The 26433-nt window shown below is 39.4% G+C and overlaps 1 protein-coding gene across 1 annotated transcript in view; it reads right to left on the reverse strand.

Moving 5' to 3' along the window:
• The window catches only part of fstl4 (follistatin-like 4), a 178607-nt gene that overhangs the window by 151179 nt on the left and 995 nt on the right, over window positions 1-26433 (reverse strand). The window contains exon 2 of the mRNA XM_070843905.1: window positions 13817-13850. Within this exon, the coding sequence (XP_070700006.1) occupies window positions 13817-13850 (34 nt within the window). The remainder of the gene's footprint in view (window positions 1-13816; window positions 13851-26433) is intronic.

Consider the following 26433-nt stretch of genomic DNA (forward strand, 5'->3'; position numbering starts at 1 on the left):
TCTGTAATACCATGATGAAATATGAGTACAGCGTTTCCCACAGAAATACCCTTGGATCTTGGGTCTGATACAAAAAATGATATGGATATATTTAGTTTATATAATATTACTTCTTAAATTTAGGCCACCACGTCAAGCTAGGCACTAATTCCATAAGTCTAAACAGTGTCAGGGCCCAAAACGTGTGCACAGGGAGAGTCTTAGTCAACGGCTTAATAATGTATTTGCTCATAACAGCATTTATCAGCAAAACAGGAGAACTCAAGACAGACCTTTGAGAAGAAAGTCGACCTCTCCAGCCGGTGGGCGTTTTAATTAGGAAGGAAAACCTGATAATATGAGGTGATTTAACTATTTGACAACATGATTAATCTTGTGATACTGACAATATACCATAAAGGACCTACGACCTATGATCTGTCTTCCATTTAATCAGAACCCATGACCTTTTCGCATTACTATGCATAATTCTGGTCACCTTTTTGGACATCAGCGCAATCTTCTACTAATTACAAGAAAAAGAACTACAAAAAAAAAAAAAACCTTGCTTGGTATATTCGCTATTATTGCAGCTGCTGTACTGCTCCCTCCTTCAGCAGCTGGCTGCCCGAGCCATTTTACATTTAAATTTGTTGAATAATAAATTATTCAGTGATTTAATTCCAAAGAAAGTGGCAAATATTTCTGAGTAGAAGCAACCCACCTGCCTAGCCATGGATGCCATTCCCTCATGGACTTGTTTTTAAATTACATCCACGATAGGATTCTCATTAATCTTCATGCATTTCAAAAGGCTTTGGGGATCAGAGCAAAATGTTAAAATAGATTCCTGTATATATGCTATGACAGTCATCATACAATCCTGCTAGTCTAATAGGTTATTTCTGGAGACTCTTCTCTGTGGGGTATGGGTATACAGCAGTTTGTTGAGATCGCATTGTCTGTCAGAGCAGCTGCAGTGCTTTTATGTGCTGTCTTGTCGCTGACAAAAAAGGACTGAATGTGGACAAAGAGCTTCTGAGAAATCTCAAATTGCATATTGAATTCTAAAAGCACACCCTCAAAGGCAGAATCCTGGCAGAGCATGCTCAGTCTTGCTGCCAAAACCTGGACAATAGTAATTGCTTGTCATATTTAGGAAAATTATGTAGGAAATACAAATGCCATATTAAAACCTTTTTTAAATTATACTCCAAGTCCATTTGATTCATTTTCATCTCACTCTATCCTGGCAAGATGCACTTGTGTGTCTGGGTTCCTTACTGACTCACTGCTTTTAATGTTGTCTCATTTATTTCATCTAAGCCCCAAGCTCTCTTACGTCTGAGCATTACAAATTAAATTTTTGTCATTTGAAGATCTTTCTTTCAAACTGACAAATCATCCATTTCAAAAACAGTAATACTCACTCTTACAAACAGCTGAGAAGCAGAATATGAACATACTCACTGACGGACTCCTGGAAATCAGCCAGCCTTGTTACAAAGCGAGCTTTCTCTGCTAGACTTGCACGTTTTTCTCCTCGCAATCTCTTCCTACGATACGCGCTGGTATTCAAGGCTGTGATCACAATCCTGAGTGTGATCACAATCCTGCAACAGACGCATACTGTAGGCATCGTAGTTTTCAGTGGCACTACATCTAGAATCTTCAGTGTCAAATAGCCTTTCAATTTAGGCTCAAAAGGTGGCTGGCCAGCAGTGGCAGTTCACTCAGTGTGCTTGAAGGTTCATTCTTGACCAAGCAAAAAGCGTGTGGCAGTTTGACAAAACCACAAGATCCACTTACTCTGTGATTGTGAAGTGTTCAGCAACATCTTGTTGCCTTCCTCAGAGTTGTAATGTCAATCAACACCTTAAGATCTCTGCTGATATACACTAAAGCAGTTAACTGTGTGAGTATTGCACAGAATTAGATGGAGGCATAGCGGTGAATTATGTTGCCACTATTAAAGGAAGAAACTGTTTACTCGTAGCAGCTGACTTTCACGTCCAGAGGTGAGTTTTTCCCATTGTAAAACGTGGAGCATCATTAAATTATACACCGACACAAAAAAAAGACTATTTTTGCCTTTACAAGAAAACCACCATATGCATCGGTCACATCCAGCCTGGAGACCATCATCGCACTTGGGTCAAATTAAGTCAACACTACAGACACTGACCAGTTTTCCAGATGGTCAAAGAGGGTGAAGCCACACAGACAGAATGCAAAGACGACACCTGGGCAGATAGAGCTTGCAAGTGGGGACAAGACTGCACAGACAGGGGCAGCACCAGGAGCAGAGAGAGTCTAGCCAAAGAGAGTCTACACACAGCAGCAAACACACTAGGGACTGACTTCAGCGACCCCGCTCAAAAGGTCTGCAAACAAATGTGATTTATGTGAGGCTGTGTGCTGAAATTATTTACCTGTTGGGAGCGAACAGGGTACTAGAAATAAAGGCTCAAGCAAGAAAGAGTTGAATGGGATTTCTGTGATTACTGACTTACTACTAGCTGCACAGCGCTTGAATTTAGCAAAGTGTCAAATGTTCAACAGTAGTAGGCTTGTGCAGGTTGGCATTCAGATTGTATATCGCATGTATCTATTGTTTAGTATATGCAAACAAAAAGTTTTTCCTACACCAATATTAAGAGAATTTTAACTAACTTATTATCAGAACAGGATATGTTTTAAAAACACAATCTACACCCTACTGTGCATTTAGAGTTGCTGGAGACGGAGCGACATTCCTGCCGTCTGAGCCCTCTTAAATCAACACGAGTGATGAGAGAATTTTAAATCCTTAATTACAAACAAGTTTGCAGTCTTTTTTACATAAATCTGACACCCTGCATCTCCATATGCCTGCTCATCAAATCATCAATCATCCAATCCTAAACAGCGCATAACCACATTTTGACTTTTCAGAAGCAACTTCGTCAGTTTTACTCTGACTTTGGATATACTTATTTTGAATATGAGGATGCATTGCTACAAGGACCTCTAAATCAGGTCGGCTGCAAATCGAACAGCTGTTCTGAACAGTGAAAAGCTTATTTGTAGTTACTGTTGCCCTCCCCCTGAGCATCCTGGCTGAACAATCAATCTTTCATTTACTTTCTGCCTGACAGGCCCCTCTGTCCCCTCGATGACCCATTGCCTGAAAATGTAACTGTTCACCACTTGGTGGCCTCAATGACATGAAGTCCTTGCTGAAGCTATCGTAGCACTAATTCATGGCTCAGGTTCATACTCACTGTTGTAAAGCAACAGAGCAGAAAATGTGCTTCTTTTTTGTCACTGAGGGATTTATGCACATCATGTTGTGAATGAATGTTTTTTAGAAGAGAATTTCCAACACAAGTAAAAAGGCTCTTCATCACTGTGTGCAAGTGAAAATTTGGTACATTTGCTTTAAGACTAATTGATCAAGGTGGACATCTTATAACCACTTAGAGATTCTAGGACAGAGGGCCATGTCTGACAGCCATAATTGCGGTCACTCTGAATGGTAAGCTGTTACTTCTCAAAGTCTTTATCCTACCTTTAAAAAGGATCTGATCGATTTCAGGATAGTTAACATTGGACAGGATCCTCGTTTGCATGTCCTTGTGTGTAAATGTTAAATCTGACCACTACAAATTTGTCAATAAAATGACAAAATGTTTGAACCACTCCCCAGCAACCAAAGAATACGACTTGATTAGGAACAAGTCAGGAGCCCTTGACATATGAACTGTATTCTCTCCTAAACAAACATTTTGTAACAGTATAAAGTTAGGAACGTTGATGACATCTGGGTATGCGGAAGTTTAAGAGTGAATGTGTTTACTGAGTCATAGAAATGTGACCTGACAGCAGCTTATTAATATTTCCACTTCCCTGGGGGTATGCTAATACACCTTGTCCTCTGCAAAGTGCTACTGAAGACCTTGCTGGTTGGGATCCGAATCACAATGACTTATCCTCCAGCAGCCAACTCCAGCAGGCATGTATGTACCACGTACACTATAGATGTGCGCGTGCAGTTGTGTGTGTACCCCTGTGTGTTTGGGTCGGGAATATGGCAGGAGCAGAGAGATGGAGCAACAGGAAAAGAGAGAGGAGAGCACACAGGCATATAATCTGAATTCAAAAGCAATCATTTTTGTTCTCAGCTCATAAAGCCGTCTGCTGTTGATGGGTAAGGCAGTAAAAATCAGGGGGATGAAGGTAAAGAATGGATCTGAAGGGTTTGCACTGTTGCTTGCACTCGCGCAGCAGCAGCAGCTGATATCATCCCGGAGTTGACCTCGTGTGAGTTTAAAGTAAAGCAAAAGCAAATAATTCAAGTAATTAGATTACACAAGCACACTTTTTTGAGTTAAAAAGATTTGCCATTAATTGATAAACAGAAAATTAATCAGTTGGACAAAGCAAGTAATTGGGGATGTCACCTTGGGCTGTATTAGACTTAAGGATTAATCAATGAATTAAAAAATAATAGAACGTGGTAATGAAAATAATCATCAGTCGTAGCCCTATCAACATGAGATTAAGATGTTGAGGGTCAGCTGCTGGCGCTACAGGCAAAATCTTATGTATTGTATGTCGACTGTGAAATAAAGCTGTTGCTCAAGAAAGCCATAAAAAATGGTTTAGAATTTGGCGCGAGACATGACACAGTAAACATGTGGAGGAAGGTTTGTAGTCTTGGCCCTAGCACAAAATGGTACGTGTGGAGGAAAACCAACACACTGAGCACAAATCCTCAAAGTGAAACATGGTGGTCACAGCATCAGGCTCTCTGTAGGGATGCTTTTTATCAGCAGGCACTGGGAAACTGGTCAGAATTGAGGGCAAGATGGATGGAGCCACAGCCAGAGCAATACTGCAGGTATTGTTTACTACAATACTGAATGATTGTGCATTCACCGGATGTCTGTTTTTTTCCTCCTTAATTAATGTTTGTGTCACAACAAAATGTATTTTGCACCTTCAAAGCACTATTCATGTTGTTTTAATCAAATGGCAACAAAGCCCAATAAAATCAATTGTAGCAGTGCAAAATGTGGAAAAGTGAAAAGGGGGCTGAATACTTATGCAAGGCACAGTATCTCAAGCTCATTAAAGATCAAAAGGAAGCCATGAGGATGCTCTCATCCCTCTAAATAAATGTCTACCTTCGCTTGCTGATTCTTCCGGTATGCCTCCACATAACCTCTGTCTGTTTTCCATCTCTTAATCTGCACTCCTGTGTGTGTGAGTGTGTGTGTGTTTGTATGTGTCCAAGAGGGCCCACTGGTACTGCTTGCCCCAGTCACAGTAAAGTGTTATTCAGAGTGCCACTCTTAGTCCCTGGAGAGGCCGTGTGCCCTCCTTAAGCCCTTCAGCAATATCTGCAGGCACGCTCAACTTGGAGCTGCCACTACAATCCCCTTTGTCTTTGACTTTCAGACTTTTTGGCAAAAAAAATTATCATGGCGTGAAACTTTGACTGCCTGTGAATTAGATCAGCTGGGAAATGAGCCATAATTCCTATCCCGATCAAATTTAGGCTCATGACGATGTGAAAATCGCGAGATTTATGGCGCGAATCATAACTTTACTTGAAGATATTCTAATTTTGTAGCCACGTCTAGAAAAGGTGGGTCTGATTTAGCAAAGCCTGTTTCATTTTACTATTTTGATTAAGTCCTCAATGAACTTTTCGCTTGGTAATCTTTATTGCTCTACAGCTTAATGAAATCACATTTCATAGAGATTTATGATGTGACTCAGATAGTGACTTATAACTTTCAACTGTGAAAATTTATTCTTTTTGCCCATTCCAATTATGCAGGATGTCTCTGGGACAGTAATCTACATATGACAGTATCTTACATATGAGCGTTTCCTAAACTGGTTGTGGTTTGAGACCTTGTTGTGCATGAAGTACGAATATACAGTAGGGACATGCATAAGCACAAAGCTGTTTGATATAGAGAAACTCATAAAGAATCTCAGACAGAGGAAAAAAAGTGTAAATGAGGAGATTAAAGTTAACATTTAGACCTACAGTAGAGGATAATACATTGCAGTATATTCCAGCGTTGTTCTTATAATTTACAGTGCTTCTGTAAGTGAGAGATCCACGAGTGAGAAAATGTAAATGTGGGTGGGTTTTGTTTCTAACCTAGTGATTTAATGATTTCCTCCTCAACCTTGAATACAGTTAGAGGTGACAGCATTCCACTTCCCCCATGCATTATACAGTATCATCCCTCATTTCTCCAACTATACATTTGCTCTGTAATCGTGTTTTCTCATCATATCTTCCCTGGCACTTTCTAAAATCCTGCAAAGCTAGTAAAAATTATGAAGTACTACCTTGAGAGCGTGGTATGCAAGTTGTTTTTTTTCAGCTCATACATACAGTATGGGCAACAGAGGGAAAAACATAAGAGTATGCAGTGCATTTTGGATTAGCATTGCATTCACTGATATCTGATGCCAAAACGTGCATGTTTTTTGAATAAACGCGCACACTACAGAAAAACGTTTAATGAATTTCTTAGAAACTTGCAGACTAGCAGCCATGAAGTAAACAGACTTTCTTTAGCTTCAACAACCTATATTAGCACAGTCTTAGAATATCTGTGCAATTGCCAACTTGGGAAGAACCCCCATTAACTGTTCTCAAGAGCAACTGGACAAAAATCTATTTCAGTCCAAACAGAACAATATTAATGTGTCTCTTCTCAGCATTTGGCAATAAACTAGTACATCTGCGGTAATTGTATGCTTATGTAGGCTTGTGATGATCTCCCTGCTTCACAACAGAGGTCTACAGCTCAACCCAGGCCTGATGACGCTCTTAGACCAACTTTCCTGAACTTGTTGGGTCGGATCTACTTCAATCTTAGACACTAGGTCGGAACAGGTTTGGGCTTTGACTTTGTGAGCCATTTGTTTGTTTTGATGTGTGTGTGGTTTGTGTGGTGAGGTCAGGTTGCAGACATACATGGATAGATTATGGGGGATTTCGGTCAAGCACTCCAGTGACATTTGGTGGCATGATGTGGATTACACTCCACTGCACTGACTCATCCACACTGACATTATGCATTTCAATAGGATACGCAATTTTCATTGTTAATTGGACGGCATGAAATATATTTTATTGTGATTACAGTGGTGCCACTGGCCGAAAGCAGTGAAAGGATGAGGACATAATGTCTGCATTAATTCTTCGAATTGTTTTTCCAATTTGATAAAGGGTATTGGTCTTTTCTAGGTCTTCTGTAAAGCACTTTGAGTTGCCTTGTGCTTGAAAATGCTATAAATAACTTTGCCTTTCCTACACAACAGCCTTTCATATCTTGTCTTACTATGACTGTCTGGCTGTATCTGTTCCATCAGTTCAACACTGCTAAACACACCACAATCACATTTACACCAACAGCTGTTATACAACAGTTACCTGACTGTTGAAGACATTAGTTGTTTTATTAGTAAATGGCCAACAGCCATCTTTTCCTAATTTAAGAATTTATCAACATCACCAGCTGTCTTCAACACATCAGTGGGAATTTCCCTCAACATTGCTTGACAAGCCATTAATTGCTGGTGGAAAATTTTAACTTCCACAGCAATTTCACAAGGTTGTCTTTCCATGTTTTCTATGTTTATTTGGGATATAGCAAGCAAACATCTGCACAGAGGCAACAAGGGAAACTTTTTAGCACTAAAAGAAAAAAGAAATTAAACATCAAGCCTTTTTGGCAATTCATACCATAAGTGTGATTTTCTCTCTCCCCCTGTGTTAATCCTGCCTCACATCTCTAGAAAACGTTCTGCTATGCACCGTCACCCCTCTGTTCCCCTTCCCTCCTATTCTTCTTCTCTTTTATCATGTGACAGGTTAGCCATCATAAGGCAGTTTGCCTGCAGAAGTGTCAACACAGTTAAAGCGACTCTTATTGATTGGTCAAGGACAAAATAGATACTGTACAGGTGGAAAATGATTATATAATTGTTCCAGGTCATAATGACTTCAGGAAAACAGCCATGTGACATTCCCTTTCGCTTCTGTTTTCCGCCCTCTGCTGTTTTTCCTTTCCTAGTCTTTTATCACCTGTTCCTCTCACCTACTTATTTTGTCATTTAGGAAGGGTCTCTACCGTTTGCTTTCCTTTAGCCGTGTCTCTTTATATCTCAATTTCTTTTATCTCTTTCTCTCAGGTTCACCCTCCGACACAGACGCGTCGGCCATCTGACGGTTTTCAGGATACAACAGAGGTGGAGATGCAACAACCATCTGTTGATTTCAGTTGGCATTATAGAGCTATAAATATTCTCATATTCTTTTGGACTGACGCAGACAAAATATGTAAAAGGTCAACATGGCAATGGATCGCAGCAGGCTACACAAAAGGACAATTAAAGCATCCTCTTTGATGGAGTAATTAGACCAGGAGATGCCTTTCAAGCTAACCCTTGTATTCCTACTTCACTGAGCTTCCTCCTCTCTCTTCTCTCCTTGTCTCTTTCTCTACCCAGCTTCCTCCCCAGTCATTTGCTGCTTATTAGAGAGTCTCTCTGTCAACCTTGTCCCATCTAATTCTCACCCAATTACAATCTAAATGAACCACAGGACTGCTTAACTTGGTTTGCCTTTTCCTATTGTTTAATTTGTGACGGTAACAAACTCTGATTAAGCCTCTGCAAAGGTTCATAAATTAAGCACTCAAGGCCGAATTAATCACCATTCCCTGAGAAGATAATGGGCAATACTCTTTTTTTCCATATGGATCCCACTGACAACAATAACACACTGTGGAAAGAGGAACATCCAATGACTTTTCCACACTATGACATTTTGACCGGAGACGTAGCAGCAAGTAAAATGTCACTTGCAGAGAATTTCTGTCTCAGAAAACATTCGTATGCAATGTTTGCAGTTAAGCGGTTTTTACTAGTAGCATCTGCGTTTCAAAGGTAAAACTGGGCCAGTTTGATTAATGCCATTGTGTCAAAGTAAGGAACGTAGACGCCACAATAAAAGGTTGCAGATGAGTGAAAATAAGAGGGGGTTTAAAAAGAGTGGCTTGAGGAAGAGCAAAAGATTCAGATTTAATATAGGAAGAAAGAAAGAAGGGGGGGAAAAAAGAGAAGGTAAACTGAAATAATGAAAAATCGAAAGTGGGAGAAGCAACCGGCCTATGGGAGTGAAAACAGATAATCCCAAAGAACTACACTAATCATCATCCAAGAAAAAGGAGAGCAAAACTAGAAAATGAAATGCAATTGCCTCATTTTGACAGTGAATCTAGTTTAGCGTACAAATAGGCAGCAGATAATTAGTCTCAAGGGGTAAATCAGCACAGACTGAGTGGGGGGAAAAAAGCTCACAATATTAAAGCGGCTGTCCTCAAATGACAGGCAGACATATTACAGGTCTAACTGTCAGCTGGTCGAGATTTTCGCCCTTTACCACTCCACCACTTTTAACTGTATATGGCCCACTATACATTAAAAAACGCATGAATTATTAAAACCTTCCAGTAGCTGAAAGCAGTATTGGCTGATACTGATCTAAACAGCACTATACATTAAGTATTGAAATTTAAAAATGTAAAAGTATCATAAATTGACTGCTTATGTGTTAGAAGGTAGTAAATGTAGCATATTCCACTCTTTCTCTTAAAGACAATTTAAACCATATCAGTTTATGCTTAGTTACTGGGAGCAGTTTAGAGCTTAACAAATAAGGCAGTCAGTAGCAGTAGCTGTGATGGACTACTGATTAATGTGAGGCACGCAGAATGTGCCATTAGACATGTAGACTGAATATTTTCTTACATCTTTGACCAGTTAAGTTGCTCACAGGAAAACAGTGGAAACCTCTGACTCCAAAAAATAACTCAGACAGTACATGAAGATGAAAAATAGTCACATTGAGGATGGATTCCTGTAAAGGCTAAACGTTAAGCAACAGCCTCCTCTACCTCTCCCACAGTCTGAAGTCAACATAATAACATATACAGATTCCAACTAGTTGGTAAAAACCTTCTCAGGTTATGTGGCGAGGGGAATCTCACACTAAAGCCATTAAATGCCAAGCATTAGTGAGATACAGCGCTGCATTTAGCCAATTCCCTAGTTATGAATAATTTGTCAATAATAGTATGTTCTGTCAGCAGCCCTGCAGAGTCTGTCACTGTGTAATACACCATATCTTGGCACTAATGCTGTCATTCAGACGTACACAAAAGGAGGAAAACACAAATACATTGGCACCCATGACGTGCAGAGAATAAATGATACTGTTCCACTGACAGGCATAATATATTAGCATATGCTATGTAATGTACTGTACAGTACAAGCATATAGTAATACAGAACTACAGCACACACACTGATAGACAGACACATAACATTCATATGATGATAATTTTTTTGACTTAAAGTGGAATGAATTGAGTAATTTCAGTTCCTGTAGATGTTTTTATATAATACTGATCTTTACAATAAGAGGAGATTGCAGTCTTACGACAATACTGGTGTCTGATGAGTATGTGGGCTCTGATATGTGCACATACAAAAATAAATACCATCATATATGTGCAGGATCTTATCTTTTAAACCTGAGAAAAGTTTCAGCAAAACAGTCAAACACACTGCTAATGTAAAGTAGTGACTGTCAGCCTCAATCATGTCCCATTATCACCTTGACCATTGTCATGTCTCACTGAGAAATGACTCATCAGTGAGAAGGAAGTGTCCTGACAGAGATAAAAGAAAAAAAGGCCTGGGAAATTGCTGGTTTAAATACCCACTGAGGTGTTTGGACAGAGGCAGAAAATTAGACCATCTCCTCCACTGACAGCAATCAACGGGTTCTAGAGAAAGGCACCCAAAGGTTTATGTGTGTGATTTTTATTGTTCGACGGTCATCAGTGGATGAAAGGCTGCACAGGGTGGCTTCCACATATGGACAAACCCTCTCATTCACAGCACAAGCCACAGAGCAGGTAGTCTGAATTCAGCTCTACTAAGTTGTACTCCCTTTAGCCACCTTTCCATCTCAGAGTTTACTCATCTTCATTGATGACACTATTCTGCACCAGACTAGCCTGCCTGTTTAGCTTACAAGCTTAATGATGGGCTATTGCCTAGGTTAGGGTGGTTGTATTAAGATGTTTTTACAGTGGTTTGATTTCACAACATTGACAAACAATGCTGTGGCTTAAGGCATTATCGCTACCTGGCTGGCTGTCACCAGCGAAGGCAGGTCAGGGAGACATGGATGCTGCTCTGCAGGCAGCTCATTTGCATGTGTGTGTCTGTGGTGGCTGTGACGATGGAAGTAGAAGCAGGAGGAGCAGGGATTCCTGCAGTCTTGCTGAATTAGGACTCAAATGCAGCCGTCGGGCATTGCAACACACTTTTAATTGATAATTGATGCCATGGGCCAAATTTAAAGTCTAGAGCATGACATTAGAAAAAGATAGTGAAAACATGCCCTGCAAATAGGGTAGTTATCTTATATAAGGCCAAAAGGGCAGATGCTTGAGCACCACCTGGAGTCTATCTGTGCACAAACCTGCTACAAGCACAGAAGGACCACTGGCCTTGTAACTGTACACAAATCCAAGACAAAATTACTTTGGACTGTCAGCTCTGGAGACAAATGTTTAAGTATTATGTGTGTAATCTAAAGTAATGATCTCCAATTTGTTGTTTTCCTCTTAAGGAGTTCTGACAATCTTCATGTGAGTGTATACTAAATACTTTTTCTACCAACACATTAAATGCTACTTCACAGCAAAAGTGGCTGGGCAACTGCAAAAAGCAGCTTACACAGATGTGTTAATTTATTTCCATCGTTTGCCTGGTTCAGAACTACTTTTCTGTTTGTTTGCATGGGCCTACTCCATCAATGCTGGTGTCCATTTGTTTTGCACATGTACATCTGTCTGCATCAACATCTGTGAGGAGAGGTAGAGTATAATGGAAACACCTGTCACATAAACACCTCCCAGTGTGATTCCCCATCAGGATGTGCATTACTGCAGCAGTAAGAATCGGGTGAGGACAGCTCACGTAGCTAGAAAAGCAATTATCACTTAGAAACCCACATTTCCCCACATAATATTATGTTAAAAGGAAGAAAGAACTAAAACATCCAGAGGTAAAAAAAAAAAAAAAAAACCCACACTGCACTAGATGCTGAATAATAAACAGGAACAAAAGAAATCCTCTGGGTCATGTTTAGGTCGAACGGAAGCAGGCACAGAGAACTCTGCACTGCAAGCAAAGAAACAGCTCTTAACTGTGGAGATGAACAACACATCATAATGGGCCTAATGCTTACAGAGGAAGGCACTTGTCAAATAGGGAGCAGTCAGCCGAGGAAATATTGCTGTTACAGTAACTTACACACAAACCGCTCAATCTCACTGTCATGCACTTCAATACAGCGAAGTACACAAAAAAAAACAAGCAGGCTAAGAAAAGCATATCTGAATGCTTAGGCCATTCACAACGTGACGAAAAAAAGACTTCATCTACATGAGCCGTGCCACTGCAGCTACATGACAGCACAACTCAGGCAGCCACTCAAACTGACATAACACAGTTGAATTGCTGGATGGAAAAGCCACCAGGACATGGATACAGCCTAAGGACATAACAAATATTGTTGGTTTCCAGAAACTAAACCGAACAGTTGAGACCATCTTATCTGCAACTGCCGCAGAGCAAAATATAACTCAGTACATTCATATGATCTAAAATCAATAACTTAGGTGGATGAAAATATCCAAAAACACGGCAAGAATGTCATACAACACCAAATTTCAACAACCCTGAGGCCAAGTTGCTGCAAAAATGTCAAGTGCAAACACACTGCTTGATTGGTTGTCTTAATAGCACAACTTGGCAGAATAGTAGTGTCAAAACTTTAGATTCATGAGATTATTAGTACAGGTGTTATAATTCTGGGTGTCCAGATGTAGCTCAGGTGGCACAACGGATTAGCCGTTAATCGCCAGGTTAGTATTGTGATGTCCCGCTCCAACTCTGCATTATAGTCTCAACATATGGCATGCAGAGTCAAGAATGTGAATGATCCTCCTTTAGGGCATCAACTATCTGAGCAATCACCGCAGTGTAAAACATCCCACGAGGCCCAAGCCAAACAAACATCACTTAATCATTGCTGACAGGGAGCTGAAGATGGTTGACAACTGAATAATTATTCACCTGACAAATATATTTTTCAACTTATAGACAGGATGTCACTGGCAATGATTTATTTCAGATGCTTCTGCTGTTTGTCTGTTAGGTTCGGGGATGATGGCAGGACATGTTGGAGTTGAGTTTCACACCATTAATGAAAGAAAAAAAACAAAAAACTTGACTATTATTTTTTTCTCCTGTACTAAGGTAGTGTTAAATGTAGCCTAATTAACAATCTGAGGCCTGCCAGTCCCACAAGTGGTCGGTGCATTGTATCTTGGCATTCACTTACAGCTGAAATTATCTCAACTTTTAAATCTGAAATGCTTTCAAAGCCTTCCTCTGAGGACAGCAGAGCAATAAATGTAATGCAGTAACAAGTGGGATTTTTCAAATTGCCACAGTTACATCATCATCAGAGGTCTTCTCTGTAGCAGACTGCATGGTCCGTTCTATTGGAGCCCTTCAGATATGAATTACTTCCCTGCAGCATTTCCCAGCAATCAGAAAACCAAAGTATATGCCAGAATAACAGCAGAAGAAAAAAATAAAAAAGATTTCATCATGGAGCACAACTTGGCATATTTTGAAAAATGCTGTTTGGTTTGAACACAGTAAGTGTACTCACATTGATCGATGTTCCCGTCTGCTTTCCCCTTCTCCTGCAAACAGAGAGCACACACAAAAGTGGTTATTACAGGCTTGGAGGAGTGAGACAAAAACAGCCCTTTCTGCAGCTTTTCGCGCACCATTCGTTACTGTGCCTTTTCCTCTTTTCTGGGTTCAAAGAAAGAGGACGACGGAAAACAAAGGTGAGCACACGGAAAGAGAATGGCAAAGAGAAGAAAAGAGAGACAGATAGGGAGTGAGAGATTATACTAGGTGAATGACAGTAGAGAAGCGAGAGGACCTTTACAATCAATTCAATCACCCTAATTGGAAAGAGACTTGCCAACAGACTGCAGGACGGTATTGTTATCAAGATGGTACCACAAGGATAAACACTGATTTATTTGTCAGTTCTGGGAGTATGATATTGACAAACAGTTTCAAACCTATCAAAATAAATGTCACTCCCATTAATGACTTTCCAAATGTTAACTAATGTTCAGGTGTATAACTGATACATACCAGACGGTCGGTTTGGATGACGACCATGTCCAGCCATGAGGTACTAAACATAAACATTAAAAATTAAACAAATTGGCTATATTTAAAAAAAAAAAGAAGGTACAACACGGATACTGGGAGTGTCACAATTCTCAAAATCTGTGATTCAATTTGGCTTTTGATTTTAGGGTCATGATTCGATTCAATAGTAAAGTTTTTTTTTGACAGCTATGCCATTGTTAGACTATTGAGTCTTGACTTGTAAAGATCGACAGATGACTTGTTTTACGCCCTCTAAATGTCATTTATGTTTTCAAATTCTTCGTACTCTTCTAAAAACATAAGCTACGTGCTATCAATTGTGATGTAATTTAATTTCCATTCTACAAGAAAGCATATGAAAAAAAATAGTGCCTTTATCGGAGTAGCCCCGCAAAATACTCTTAGTACAGACTTAATATAAAAACAAAACCAAGTAATGCCTCTTGTGACTAAGAGACGAGCTCAGTGAAGCTCCAGAGGGGATGAATGATGCCACACTGTTTGACTAATTTACTTAAAGCCCTTGACGCCTTTTACAATAAACAAACAGTATGTTAAGTTATTCTAATGGTTTCTGCAGCCTATACACGATTGTCAGAAAGGAGATAAGGTCCGGTATTAATTAGTCTACATATTGAAACGTAAGTAAGGTTAATAAGGTTATTATAAACATGTTGACAATAATTAAATGTATTCTTTATTCTAGTGAGGGTTCTCTAAATATTGACGTTGTATTGGGAAAAAGTGAAGGCGGTACTAAATAGATCATTTTCTATATGCAGGCTTTCTATCGGTTATCCTATTGGGATCAGCCATAACAAAACAGATCATTCTTAGTTAAATAGTTTAAATAGCATATCAGGGCATCTCTAAATCTCTGACATTAATTGCACAGCAGAATTGATAATAACCCCAAGCAACATTTTTACAAGATGACATACAGAAAGCGCTAAGAATGTTGTCCTGCATCAATGAGCGGTGATGGGGGCAGATAAAAGTCAGACTGATGACAGTGTGGATATGAAAATAAAAGATGAAAGTGAAAGTAAAGTGATACCACGTTATCCTGTGTTTTTAATAACTAATGACTTGAATGAAAAGCTTTCAGTGGTTGGACATAACAGCTGTGGAGTGGAATTCACTACATCTCAGTGGACATCAAGTTTTACTTTTACTGTTGCCTTTAGTAGGAGACCAGTCGACCTGTGTAGTTATATGTCGTGTGCACAAATTGCAATCATTTTGGTGTGCTCTTTAGTTACTGATCGCTTGCTCTTGTTACAGCAAGGAGAAAGTCACTCTGCATAAATGCATCTAAACCTGAGATGCAATTTAATATACAATGACAAAACAAAGGATCGACATGCAGTTTAAAAATAGAACAGAAGCAGGTCTTCCAATACAACACTGCTTGTGAAGACGCCAATATGCAGCAGTAATTGAAGTGTTGTGGCATTTTGCATTCTTGTCCCTCAGTGTAGATGTCAACGGTAATGAGGCTCAGTGATAAAACATGTGTGTGTCTGCGAGGCCCTCTCAGCTTCCCAAGAGACTGAGAGCCTTTGCGAAAAACACAGCACTTTCAGTGCCTCTTGTCGCTGCCTCCTTCTTTGTGTCTACATCTCTATCCTTCTCTCTTCCTGCCATCTGTCCATCTTAATTGCAGACGTGCTTCCTCATGATGGCAGGATAAAATTGAGTGTGCTCATCAGCACCGCCTTCCATCATCTTGAGTGCCGCTGTTTGATCAATTGATTAGAGAATCAAACCAAGCATAGAGGTGAGAGAAAGGCTATGTGCTTCTTTCTAAAAATACCGTCCTGTCTTTACCGTGATTCTCCACTGTTCCTTTTGTCATCATTCTTTATACATTCAGCTTTGGGGGATTTTTATGGCGTAATAACAGCAATGCAATTTCACTTGATGAGAAAAAGTAGATGATATTATTCACAAACCGTTGATTAAGAGGCAGTTTGTATTTTTCTCCTGCAATAAAACATTTGCATTGTCACTTTCGGTGGGTGGAGAAATGTAAATAACTACCACCAGAATTTCATTTGAGCAAATAGGGCAAACCCACTGGGTTTCAATTAGGAGGAATCTTGTGCTTTTCCCCACTAGATTTCCTCTTTGTGATAGAGACTGATCAGATGGGTGTATTTTCACATGCAACCTAACTGCCCAGTGCAGTTATGATTATGCGCTAAGATAATGAGAACGGCAGGGATGCTGAGAGATATGCACAGGGACAATTGAGATTCAATACCTTCTAAACTCATGAGCCTGAGGCTGTTTTTATTTGGTTTACACTCCCTTTATTTCCCCACTTAAGGCGTAGTGTCCACATTGTTATTTTCAGTACATGGTGTACTTACTCAGAAATGCCCTCAATTGGCTATTAAAGTAAAAGCACTCGAGCATCTCTGAGCAGCAAGTCATGTAAGTTTTGTTTAACGTTGCTTTGACACATAGGTATACAGGTCTGTATATGGTAATCAAGAAGCAGTTGCTATGGTTACCTGTTGTTATACCTTGTGGATTACTTTGTTAAATAATCTGAGGACATCTTTTTATTCACCAATGTTCCAGATATGCCACTTGATCACAAACTGAGAAATGTTATCTGTGGCTTTGGCACAACTTGGCAAGAGTTGATAAACCTAGATTTGTATTTCTACTATACAACATCCAACATATTAAAGAAACAGTCATGGTACTGTGGGTTCAGTTAAAATAAATACACCGTCTAAATGTCATGGTGGAATAGTGTTTTTGTAGTGTAACTGATGACACGGTCTGGTTCAAGTTTGCCTACTTCAGTGGGTTTTGTGGTAGCAACAGAGTTTAAATCTGATTGTTATAGCCACTTGAAGAACTAATACAAACAAATCTCTAAGTGCTACATGCCTCCATCTTCGATGCCGTTTAATCACCCATACAAAGCAAGAATCTGACATTGCTGCCCCAGAGAGTGACATTTTGAGGGAATGCAATTTGAACAGCGGGGCAATTCAAGCCGAGCTGTGTCTGCTACAAAGTCGGCTTGAATATGCCTTTTCCTCGCTCTCTCATATGCATTGCTATGCAGGCACTCACTTCTTTCAAGGACCCATATGTTTGTACGTGCCCACTTGCTCTCTCTCTCCATCTCTCCCTGGCTCTTAATTCCTGTCAACAAAAACACGCTGCTAGAATAAGATGCCTCTTCACCAACACAGCTCTGCTGTTTCAATATGTTAGTTAAGCAGCAGATTAACTTATGGTCCGATATGTGGAGCATAATGATACTTTGACCTTTTTAAGATATTACCTGATTAGGACAAAGGAGCAGCCAGAGGACGGTCGTGGAACAAACGATGAATCTATCAGTGTCTCTTTTCAACAGAGTTCATCCATCTACACTCAATAGTTATTCCCTGATGTCTGTTGCTTAGAAAGAAGGGACCTGTCTTATTCAACAGTGATTCATCAGTGCACCAACAAGATACTTAATGAGCTAAATGAAAAGGAGCCAAAAGGGGGAAAAAAGAAGCATTGGCAGTGTGTGTAAGTGGTTATACCTTTACAGGCATAACTTTGATGAATTGTAAAATTGTATTAAAGCCAAACAAATACAAGCGTTGTTCCCTGCATCATTTAGCTGGCGTGGTTTCATTTTTCCACTGATGCTCACTGGCACGATCTATCCTCAAAACATTTTCATTTATTCAAATCTGTCCCTAGCTTCTACAGACAAAGTTGTAGAAGCGCAGCCTCACTGAGTTTTGCAAGCTTTTAATTTTTTTAATACGCTACCAGATATAGAACTTGTTACTGAATGTGCTTAATCACCTCACATGCAATAACAAGCACTTAATTAAAAATAACCTCCAAAACCTGTTTCTAATAGAGTAAATGTAACTGATAGGCAGATGTAAATATTGATTTTGAAATTAACTAGTCAGAGGGTTTTTGTAACACCATGGATGATGTCTTGGATGTGTAAAAACACTTTGAGGTTAACCTACGGTCTGTAGGCTACAGCACACCAATGTAGTAAATACCTTCAAGAGACACATTTACAACTGACAAAATAAGAAATGCAGCATTTTTGCTCATGTTAGACACACAAAATACGTGGAAAAATAACTAAATCAAAATCGAAAGTCAACTAATCAGCCATGCAAAACGCTCCACTTCTCAAATGTTCCCGGTGGGATATGAAGCCGCATGGAGGACAGAGCAAAGTCGGACCGCAGCTGGAACGTGACACAGATGTGCCTGGTGAGACCTCGGGTTTACCATTTGTTGCCTTCTTGTGAACGTCAGAGAGGAATATCAGACAAGATGGACTGAAAAGACATCTTTCAATTGGGAGCAAAAAAAACTGACCTTGAAGAGCAGAAAATGATCCCAAATGTCAAGACTTGGATGCAATGAGTTAAGGACTAAATCTGCTTTTATTCATCAGGCTTCCTCTTCCCATACCAGTTCCAACCAACGTTAGCATCAAGGGGGGGTTTGTGTCCGGGGGTTTTGTGTCATTGTCTGCCGTCTTAGTGTTTGGGAATGAATTACCACTTTTATTCATTGGCCTCCCCAACATCAATTTGAGTCCTTTCTTCTTTCTATAGAAAGTCCCCATTTATATGTGAAAGTTCATAAGTTGTAGTCTGCCAACCTCTTTTCTTGTCTCTCTGAATGTTCCTTTTCTCTTTTAGAAAGAAAAACCAAGATCAAATAAAGAAAAGAATCTATGTAAAGTCACACAGATTCTATGTAAAGTCGCATAGACTCTTTTCTTACACTTTCTTTTCATTGTCATGTATTTTTAATTTCTTTTTCATCAAAATTCTGTTAGCTTCACTACCTGAAAACAACATGTTTTTAGTGGCTGCTTTATAGCATACCGTTTGGATAACATTTTAGGTGACAGATTTTTTGTATTCCATGATGTAGTTATGAACATCCACCTTGCATTGTACTACCCTGGTTTTTGTGTCTGATTTATGGATACAGCATGTTTTTCATTGTTCAAATCTGGATTTTACAACAGCTCTAGATCATACCCAAACCACCTCGCTATGTGCTGCTTCACTAACAAGTATGCAAAGAAATTATTTAGTAAGCATTACTTTCTCAGTCCACTTTGGTCCCTTCATGCCCCAATGACCGATGCTCCTTTCTGTGTTTATCATATTGCAGCTACCTCAGTACAAGACAGCAGGTGTTGAAGACATAGCAGAGGGTTGTGCTCAGATTGCACAGAAAGTATCACCTACCACTGTAATTACAGCAGAGAAATGTATCATTGCTTCATATCATGGCAACCACTGCACATGTTCTGTCTGCCTGAAACCTTTTCTTCTACTTTGAGAACAAATTCTCTGGAGACAGCCTGAAAAATTGTGAACTAAGCCTTTGGGACTGCAACGCAATAAAAACTAAAGCTTTATGGATACAAGTCATAATCTAAATGTAAATATAGTGAGGGATAGCCCCACTACTGAAAATTAAAAACACACACAAAGAACCTGCTGTCGTGGAGGGAAGGCTATTTTCATTCTTTTCATTTTCATTGTTCCTGCAGTTATTTCTCATTCATCCAATGCATAAAGCTATTACTCCTAAACTTTTCATCCAATGAGCACAATACCCTCTGTCTTTGTGGTTACTGCAAAATCATTTAATTGTCCATTTTTTTCCCCTCTCACACACCAATTACAACCTCACTGTCAAATATACAATAAACAAAAACCCTACATGTTCATCAGTGTTGGCTATCAATTGGATGCAACACAAAGCAAGGATCCAGGACCAGGAGTTTGCCTCAGCATCAGCCACAGTACATCATCCTAGTTACACCTAAATGTTAAAACGGTGTTAACACATATGTCTAAGAAGAGCTGAAGTGTGGACACGGTGACAGGCTGGCAGATATTACATTGATCTGTTGTACTGTTGAGCTCGAAACACTACAACGAACACTTCAACAAAGCTACATCTACTGTTCTGTACTGCACTGGGTTACTTTGTTATCTTGCCCTTCATCCATTGTTGTGATACCGTTCAAAATTACTGTACAGACAGGACTTGTACAGTCTGACCACAGTTTGAGAATTATGGCATCTTTCCATCCGCATCAGGTGAAAGACCTTTTTCACAGCAGACATTCTGACCTATCATAGCAGGAGACATACAAGCGTAAATAATATCATTAATGACAGCTGCATTTCATTTAGGAGTTCCCTGCTTCTGCAGCGCTTCCCTCCTGTGTGTCAGCTGGTGCAGGGTAAACCACAGTAAAACAGAAAATCAATATTCCCGCACATCAGGATACTAGGATTGACACTACTTTAACAAATTACATAAAAAAAAAAAAAAAAAACAGGGCAAACTACATATTCTGCTTCATCAGTCACTCTGTGCTTGATTGTCATAAGGTGTGCCTTTAGATAATCAGGTGCTGATTAGCAGAGAATCCAACAGGTTCACATCTGTATGCTAATGTGCTTCAAAAAGTCAACAATAATAAGCAATAGTAACTAGAATCCTACCATGCAAAATATACATAGATATATAGAATATAAATATTCCCATAAGTATCCACCTCAGCCTGCTTTTATAATTTATCATAATGTAATTTGTTCTAATACATCTTTTTCCTACTAGGTTTTGCTATATGATGTTTTATAACTAGGTTCAGGACCAATGGCCATCATCAAAGTGCAGACCTGAGGTGGGACTCACATCTGTTTCTTCCCCTTTTGACTCAGTTTTCACATCGCTCCCACCCAAACACTCTCGCTCTCTCCTCATCCCCTCTTCCCATCCCTTCATCTCTCCCCCAGACCCTCCATCCATCCTACCTACTTCAACTCACCATTTAATAAACCTTTCGAAATCGCCGACTCTTTTGATGTGGTCTTTGTTAGTGAAGCATCTTATTAAGAGTAAATGTATGTGCTTTATACTTTTTAAATATGTTCTGGATCTACTTCTGCAGTATTGGGATTTAATTGCAAGATTTTGTATTCTGCCATTAACTGTAACTCAGTATCTTATGGCAATGGAAAATGTATCTTTATATCTAATTTTGTGCAGCTGAATTATACTTGCTCATATATTATTATACTATAGTGTCAATCCTAGTATCCTGAGGTGCACTAGAATATTGTTTTTTTGATATGCTGTCAATAATGTTTCTTGCCTTTTCAAGTGTTAATGAGATTTTGGGCTAATGGGTATTTGGGCACACCAGTGCATGGAACTCTAGGTTCTGATACCTGGATTGGTAAGACACACAGATCCTCTGAGCTCTCACGCAAACAAATGAGATTTTTATTTTTTTTTATTTGTCTCTTCTCATTAACAAAGAGCAATATACAAAACATTCGGCTAACAGCTTCTAATTTTAGCTGGAGCTGACAAACATCGCTGGCAGCAGGTCATATCATCTGTCACTAATTAACTTTAATTCCATGGGTAACATGATGACAGACTAAAATTAAACTTGGCTGTTGTTGGGTTTGTTGGTGCTCTTTACAGCCAGCGCTTTGCCAAAGATGGTTTATGAAGTACAGAGGCATTACTCTAGGCGTTTTCTTGGTTCCAACAATACAAACCTGATCTTAAGTAATATCTTAAATCAACTTGTCCCTGCATCCCATGTACTGTTTAATGTTGAGAAATTGATTGACTAATTTCTCAAAAAAACTAATTATGTTTGTAAAAATGAAAGTAAGTAATGAAAGTAAGCGTAGAGCACTGTAAACTGTAATTGTACCATAAATGTTGTGGATTTGTCAGCACGTTGCAGGCATCTTGATTGCTCTGCAGGCATCCATGGTGCCCCCAGGAAGTTAAAAAGACAAAAGAGAAAAAAAATCAATCTTTCATCTGCACTTTTTTTGTTTATTACACCCCTTAGAGAGTCGATTGTTCCTCTGTTTACACATTTTGCATTGTTTTAGGGGGATTTTAGTCATAGAAAAAAAAAGAGAAAATCTGACATTACACATTTATTCCCAAAAGCTTTGAGAATGCATCCTGCATAATCATGTGAATTCACAAATACGTATGATTTCACCCTAGGGTCGACTTAAAATTCTGGTGCCAATTGACAGCTTTTTAAACTTTCAATTCTGGCCAGATAGATGGAGGAAGGAATGCCTGGGAATTTGTTTTTTTGCATCAAGGGATTTCAAAGGACAGAACCACCAGGGCAAAATTACATTCCACAGCCGGCTGCCAACTTGGCAAAGCCCAAAGTGACTCAGACTTAGAACAGACCAAGGGGGGGGACATGCTTCATTTCACAAAGAATAAGGATGACCACGGGGGCTGTGTGGTATGTGTCTGTCTCTGCATATGTCTCTCTGACAACCCGTTAAGGCTTTATGTTTCCGTTATACAGAGAACATTTGTTAAAGGGTTCATTCTTCTTGGCAACAACCCATTTGCTCACAGGGCTAGTCTTTAATCTCTTGTGTGCCATCATGACGGATGCAACCACAAGAGTTAATTCAGGAACTTGAAGAACATGTTTTAGCAATCACTTTAAAACTGTCGTAATTCGACTAACAAACCGGGAGTAAAAATAAAGCACACACAGAAAGGAGTTGGCAGATGTCAGGCTACGTGCCTCTTGTTCATTATGATCATTAACATAAGTGCAATAAAGACCAAATTAAACAGAGCAGAGTTGAATGTAGAGCATTATCTGCACAGTGTACCTCTGCATGCGCTTTCCTTTTCAAATGTCACACTATTTGGGATCAGATTTTAAGAGCTGATGGGTAATAAGTTGTAAATCCTGAGCTTCTCTAAATGACACCCCCTACACACACACACACACGCACACCATTACAACACTGGCACCCACAGACTTCCAAAGGCCAAAGTACCACTGGTCTCCAGCATTCCCAGAGCTCACTGGTGGCGGCTCACAGCGTGTTAGCTCCAACTACCAGCACTGGGGGCAGGCAGGTCGCTGTCCATGCTTGCCCTGACTACAGTCGGTTAGTGTCCATCGAGTGACATCATCACACCATGTAGCCACTTTGTACCTGCTCTGTTGTCTTCAACTTTACTTTCATCTGGTGTTTTTCCACTGAGATTTTCAATTTCATTATTAAAGGGTTCGCTGGTCTCAACCATTAGCTTAACAAGCACATTCACAAAAATAAATTGGAGGAGATATGCACTGAATCAGACATGTTTCAATGAGCCTTTTCATTCTGATTATTTGCATGCCTGATGCAAGAAATCACCAAAACCATGAAACACAGACCCAAAGGGCACCTCGACTTGCAATCAATAGCTGTAAATATCAAATACAACAATTAACAGGAATGGCAATCCATACAATATATTCATATAGTCCATACAAAAATTATAGCGGTGTAACAGTTTGCACCAGAGATTTTTCTACACATTTTTCTGTGTGTGTGCAGAATTTTATATAAGAACATAAGAAATACCAGAGTTTCCCCCTGTACAATATTTCTTTTACAAAAGGGCCGGATGTTATTCGTTCAGCCTTCGCTGTATGTCAGACTTGCTCAGTCATCTGTGAAGACATCATCCAAATGTGAACATCGCTGGTAAAAGAACAAAGCAGAGTGAAGTGCAAACCCAGCTTTACATTGTGAATTCCACCAGATCTCCCCTTTCTACAAACAACACAGACTACAAAATTTTTCAGAAAAAAAAAAAAAGAAATAAAAATATAATAAACCTCAGTACAAGCTGGGACTGGTGGGACCTAATGGGATGAAAGCTGTTAATGTGTATAGTAGAGTTAATTTTCTAAATGCTGCACCTTAATGAATATGTATCTCAGTATATTTGTTTATTTGAGAGAATGTTTATTTTGATTTACTTTTAACAAAATTTTACTTTCTTTTTAGAAGGTTGCAGGAATATTGAGAGACTATTTCTGTTATTTGAGAAATTTAAGCACCATTTCATTCAAGAAACCACTGTTTAATTATAAAAAGAAAAAAAAAACATTTTATGTTTTGTTTCCTTTTTCTTGCTGTACTGAAAATAGACTGAATTTTATCTTTAAAGCCAAGGTACGCACTGCACTGGGTGTGGGACCAATTTGAGCACAATTTGAGCATGGATATACATACAAGCTACGGTGGCTCATACTGACCAAACTGGACAATTGTGCAGCAAAAAGACCTATAAAAATCAAATCAAAGTACATAGAGATGTTAACGGAATGTATTTGGTTTAAATGCAGAAGAGAAGACCGTAATGTCACTGCAATATTATCGACAGATATGTATTAAAAGGACTGAGCTGGTGGTTTAAATTTGCTGCAGATGTCAATGGGCAGTCGCGAACATAAGCATTGTGGGTGCAGGTGGTAATGGTCAAAAATCCAGCAGGAGCAGGCAGAAGTGGGGTTAAAAAAGGGTGCTTGTACATACCAAACCATGGTTCTGTTTACCATTTCACCCCTAGGAACTGCCACTATTTTCACTGTCGCCAAGACCCTCAGGAGGAAGCAGCCAAGGAGGGAAAAAAATGGAACTTGGGGGCAATGTATTACATCCACAGGTAGTATCAGGCCAAAGAAACTAATTTGGAGACACGGTAAAGGCAGGGACAGTTGAATTTCACATACTCATAGATTCGGTCTCAGCTAGCATGACCAAACAATGTCCCTGTGATATTCTGAGAGTAATTGTTAACCTTTTATCCTCACAATGTGCCCACTTGCCCTTCTGTCACTTTCCTCTTCTCCTCAAAGGTGAGAACAGAGACAGAGATGACTCGACAGATAAAGTGACAGAAAAAGGAGTAAAAAGATTTAATCTGCAAGGTAACTCGGCAATCCCGTGCCCTCATTCGCTCAACTGCCTCACATATAGAAAAAAGGTCCGGCTCAAACAATGGCTGCAGGGTTACGTTAAAACCCGTTACGGTAGATGGAACAATACATTTTATCTGATCATTTAAAATCAACAGCATGTTCGAAGGTTTTCCAAGCAGTGGGGTTCAAACTCCTGAAGACCTCTAATCTGCCTACAGCGCTTTCAGATGATTTAGTAACTCCTGCCTTGTTGGGCAAAAGCTGCAGATTGTGCTGCATTACCAAACACAAACTTGACTAAAAAAAAAAAAAAGAATTAGACAGTTTACATGTGCAGCAGATCATTCTCACTGTGATTGTGTCATGTTTTGATGCATTTTGTGTTTAAATAAGATCAGCGTAACCTTGCTCACAGACACAGACACAGCCCTTAATGTATTTAATAACATAATCATTGTATTGTAAAATGAGCGGTTTTGCACATTGGTGAAAAGAAGCATTTTCACCTGGATTTTAATGCCACATTCCCAAACATCAGAGGGATGTTGTGTTGCAAAAAGCACAAGGACCCTCTTGTCTTCTCCACTTAACAGTAATCATGGATCTCTGATGGCGAGCACACGGTTGACATTAAGAGAAAGTCAAGGAAAAAAAATATAATGAGGGCTGTTCATGCTGCTGTTTAATGAAATGAACACTGAATATTTGTGCAGAAATTTCAGGGTTTTTTCAATCAACCTGATAACTAGAATCAAGATAGTTTTTTGTTTTTATACTTTTGAGTTCTCAAAACAAATACTTGGAAGCTTTCAAGCTTCTAGCAATGAGTCAAACACTGGAGCTAATGTGTGATCATATCCTGCAGCAGCTAATATGTAGGTTAATAGTCATATATTAAAACTGGCATGGGGTGTTTTCTAATTGCCTGCTAACCTGCTCTTTGGCTAGTTAGCTTAAACCCCAGCAAACTGAGTTAATATGCAAAGATGAATATGTAATAACATATGAAAATATATAACAGTCAACAAAATATCTGTGTTTGAGAGTCACAGGTTCACCAACGATATTTATGAAACACCGAGCGACTTACCCGCCAACGTCATGGTGTCAGCTCTTAAACTAGCCTTGAAGGCATTTGTAGGTCGAAAAACATCCACTGAGGAGCGCATTTCAATGCACTTCAGCCATTAAATCCAACTGGAATTTGTCCCAACCAAAATAAACATGTCTGAAGTCACGGTGGAAAAGTTTAACGCAATTTTTGCGTGTGCCCATCTAAACAATGT

Source organism: Pempheris klunzingeri, chromosome 14 (genome assembly GCF_042242105.1).
Source record: "Pempheris klunzingeri isolate RE-2024b chromosome 14, fPemKlu1.hap1, whole genome shotgun sequence".
NCBI classification, from domain to species: Eukaryota; Metazoa; Chordata; class Actinopteri; order Acropomatiformes; family Pempheridae; genus Pempheris; species Pempheris klunzingeri.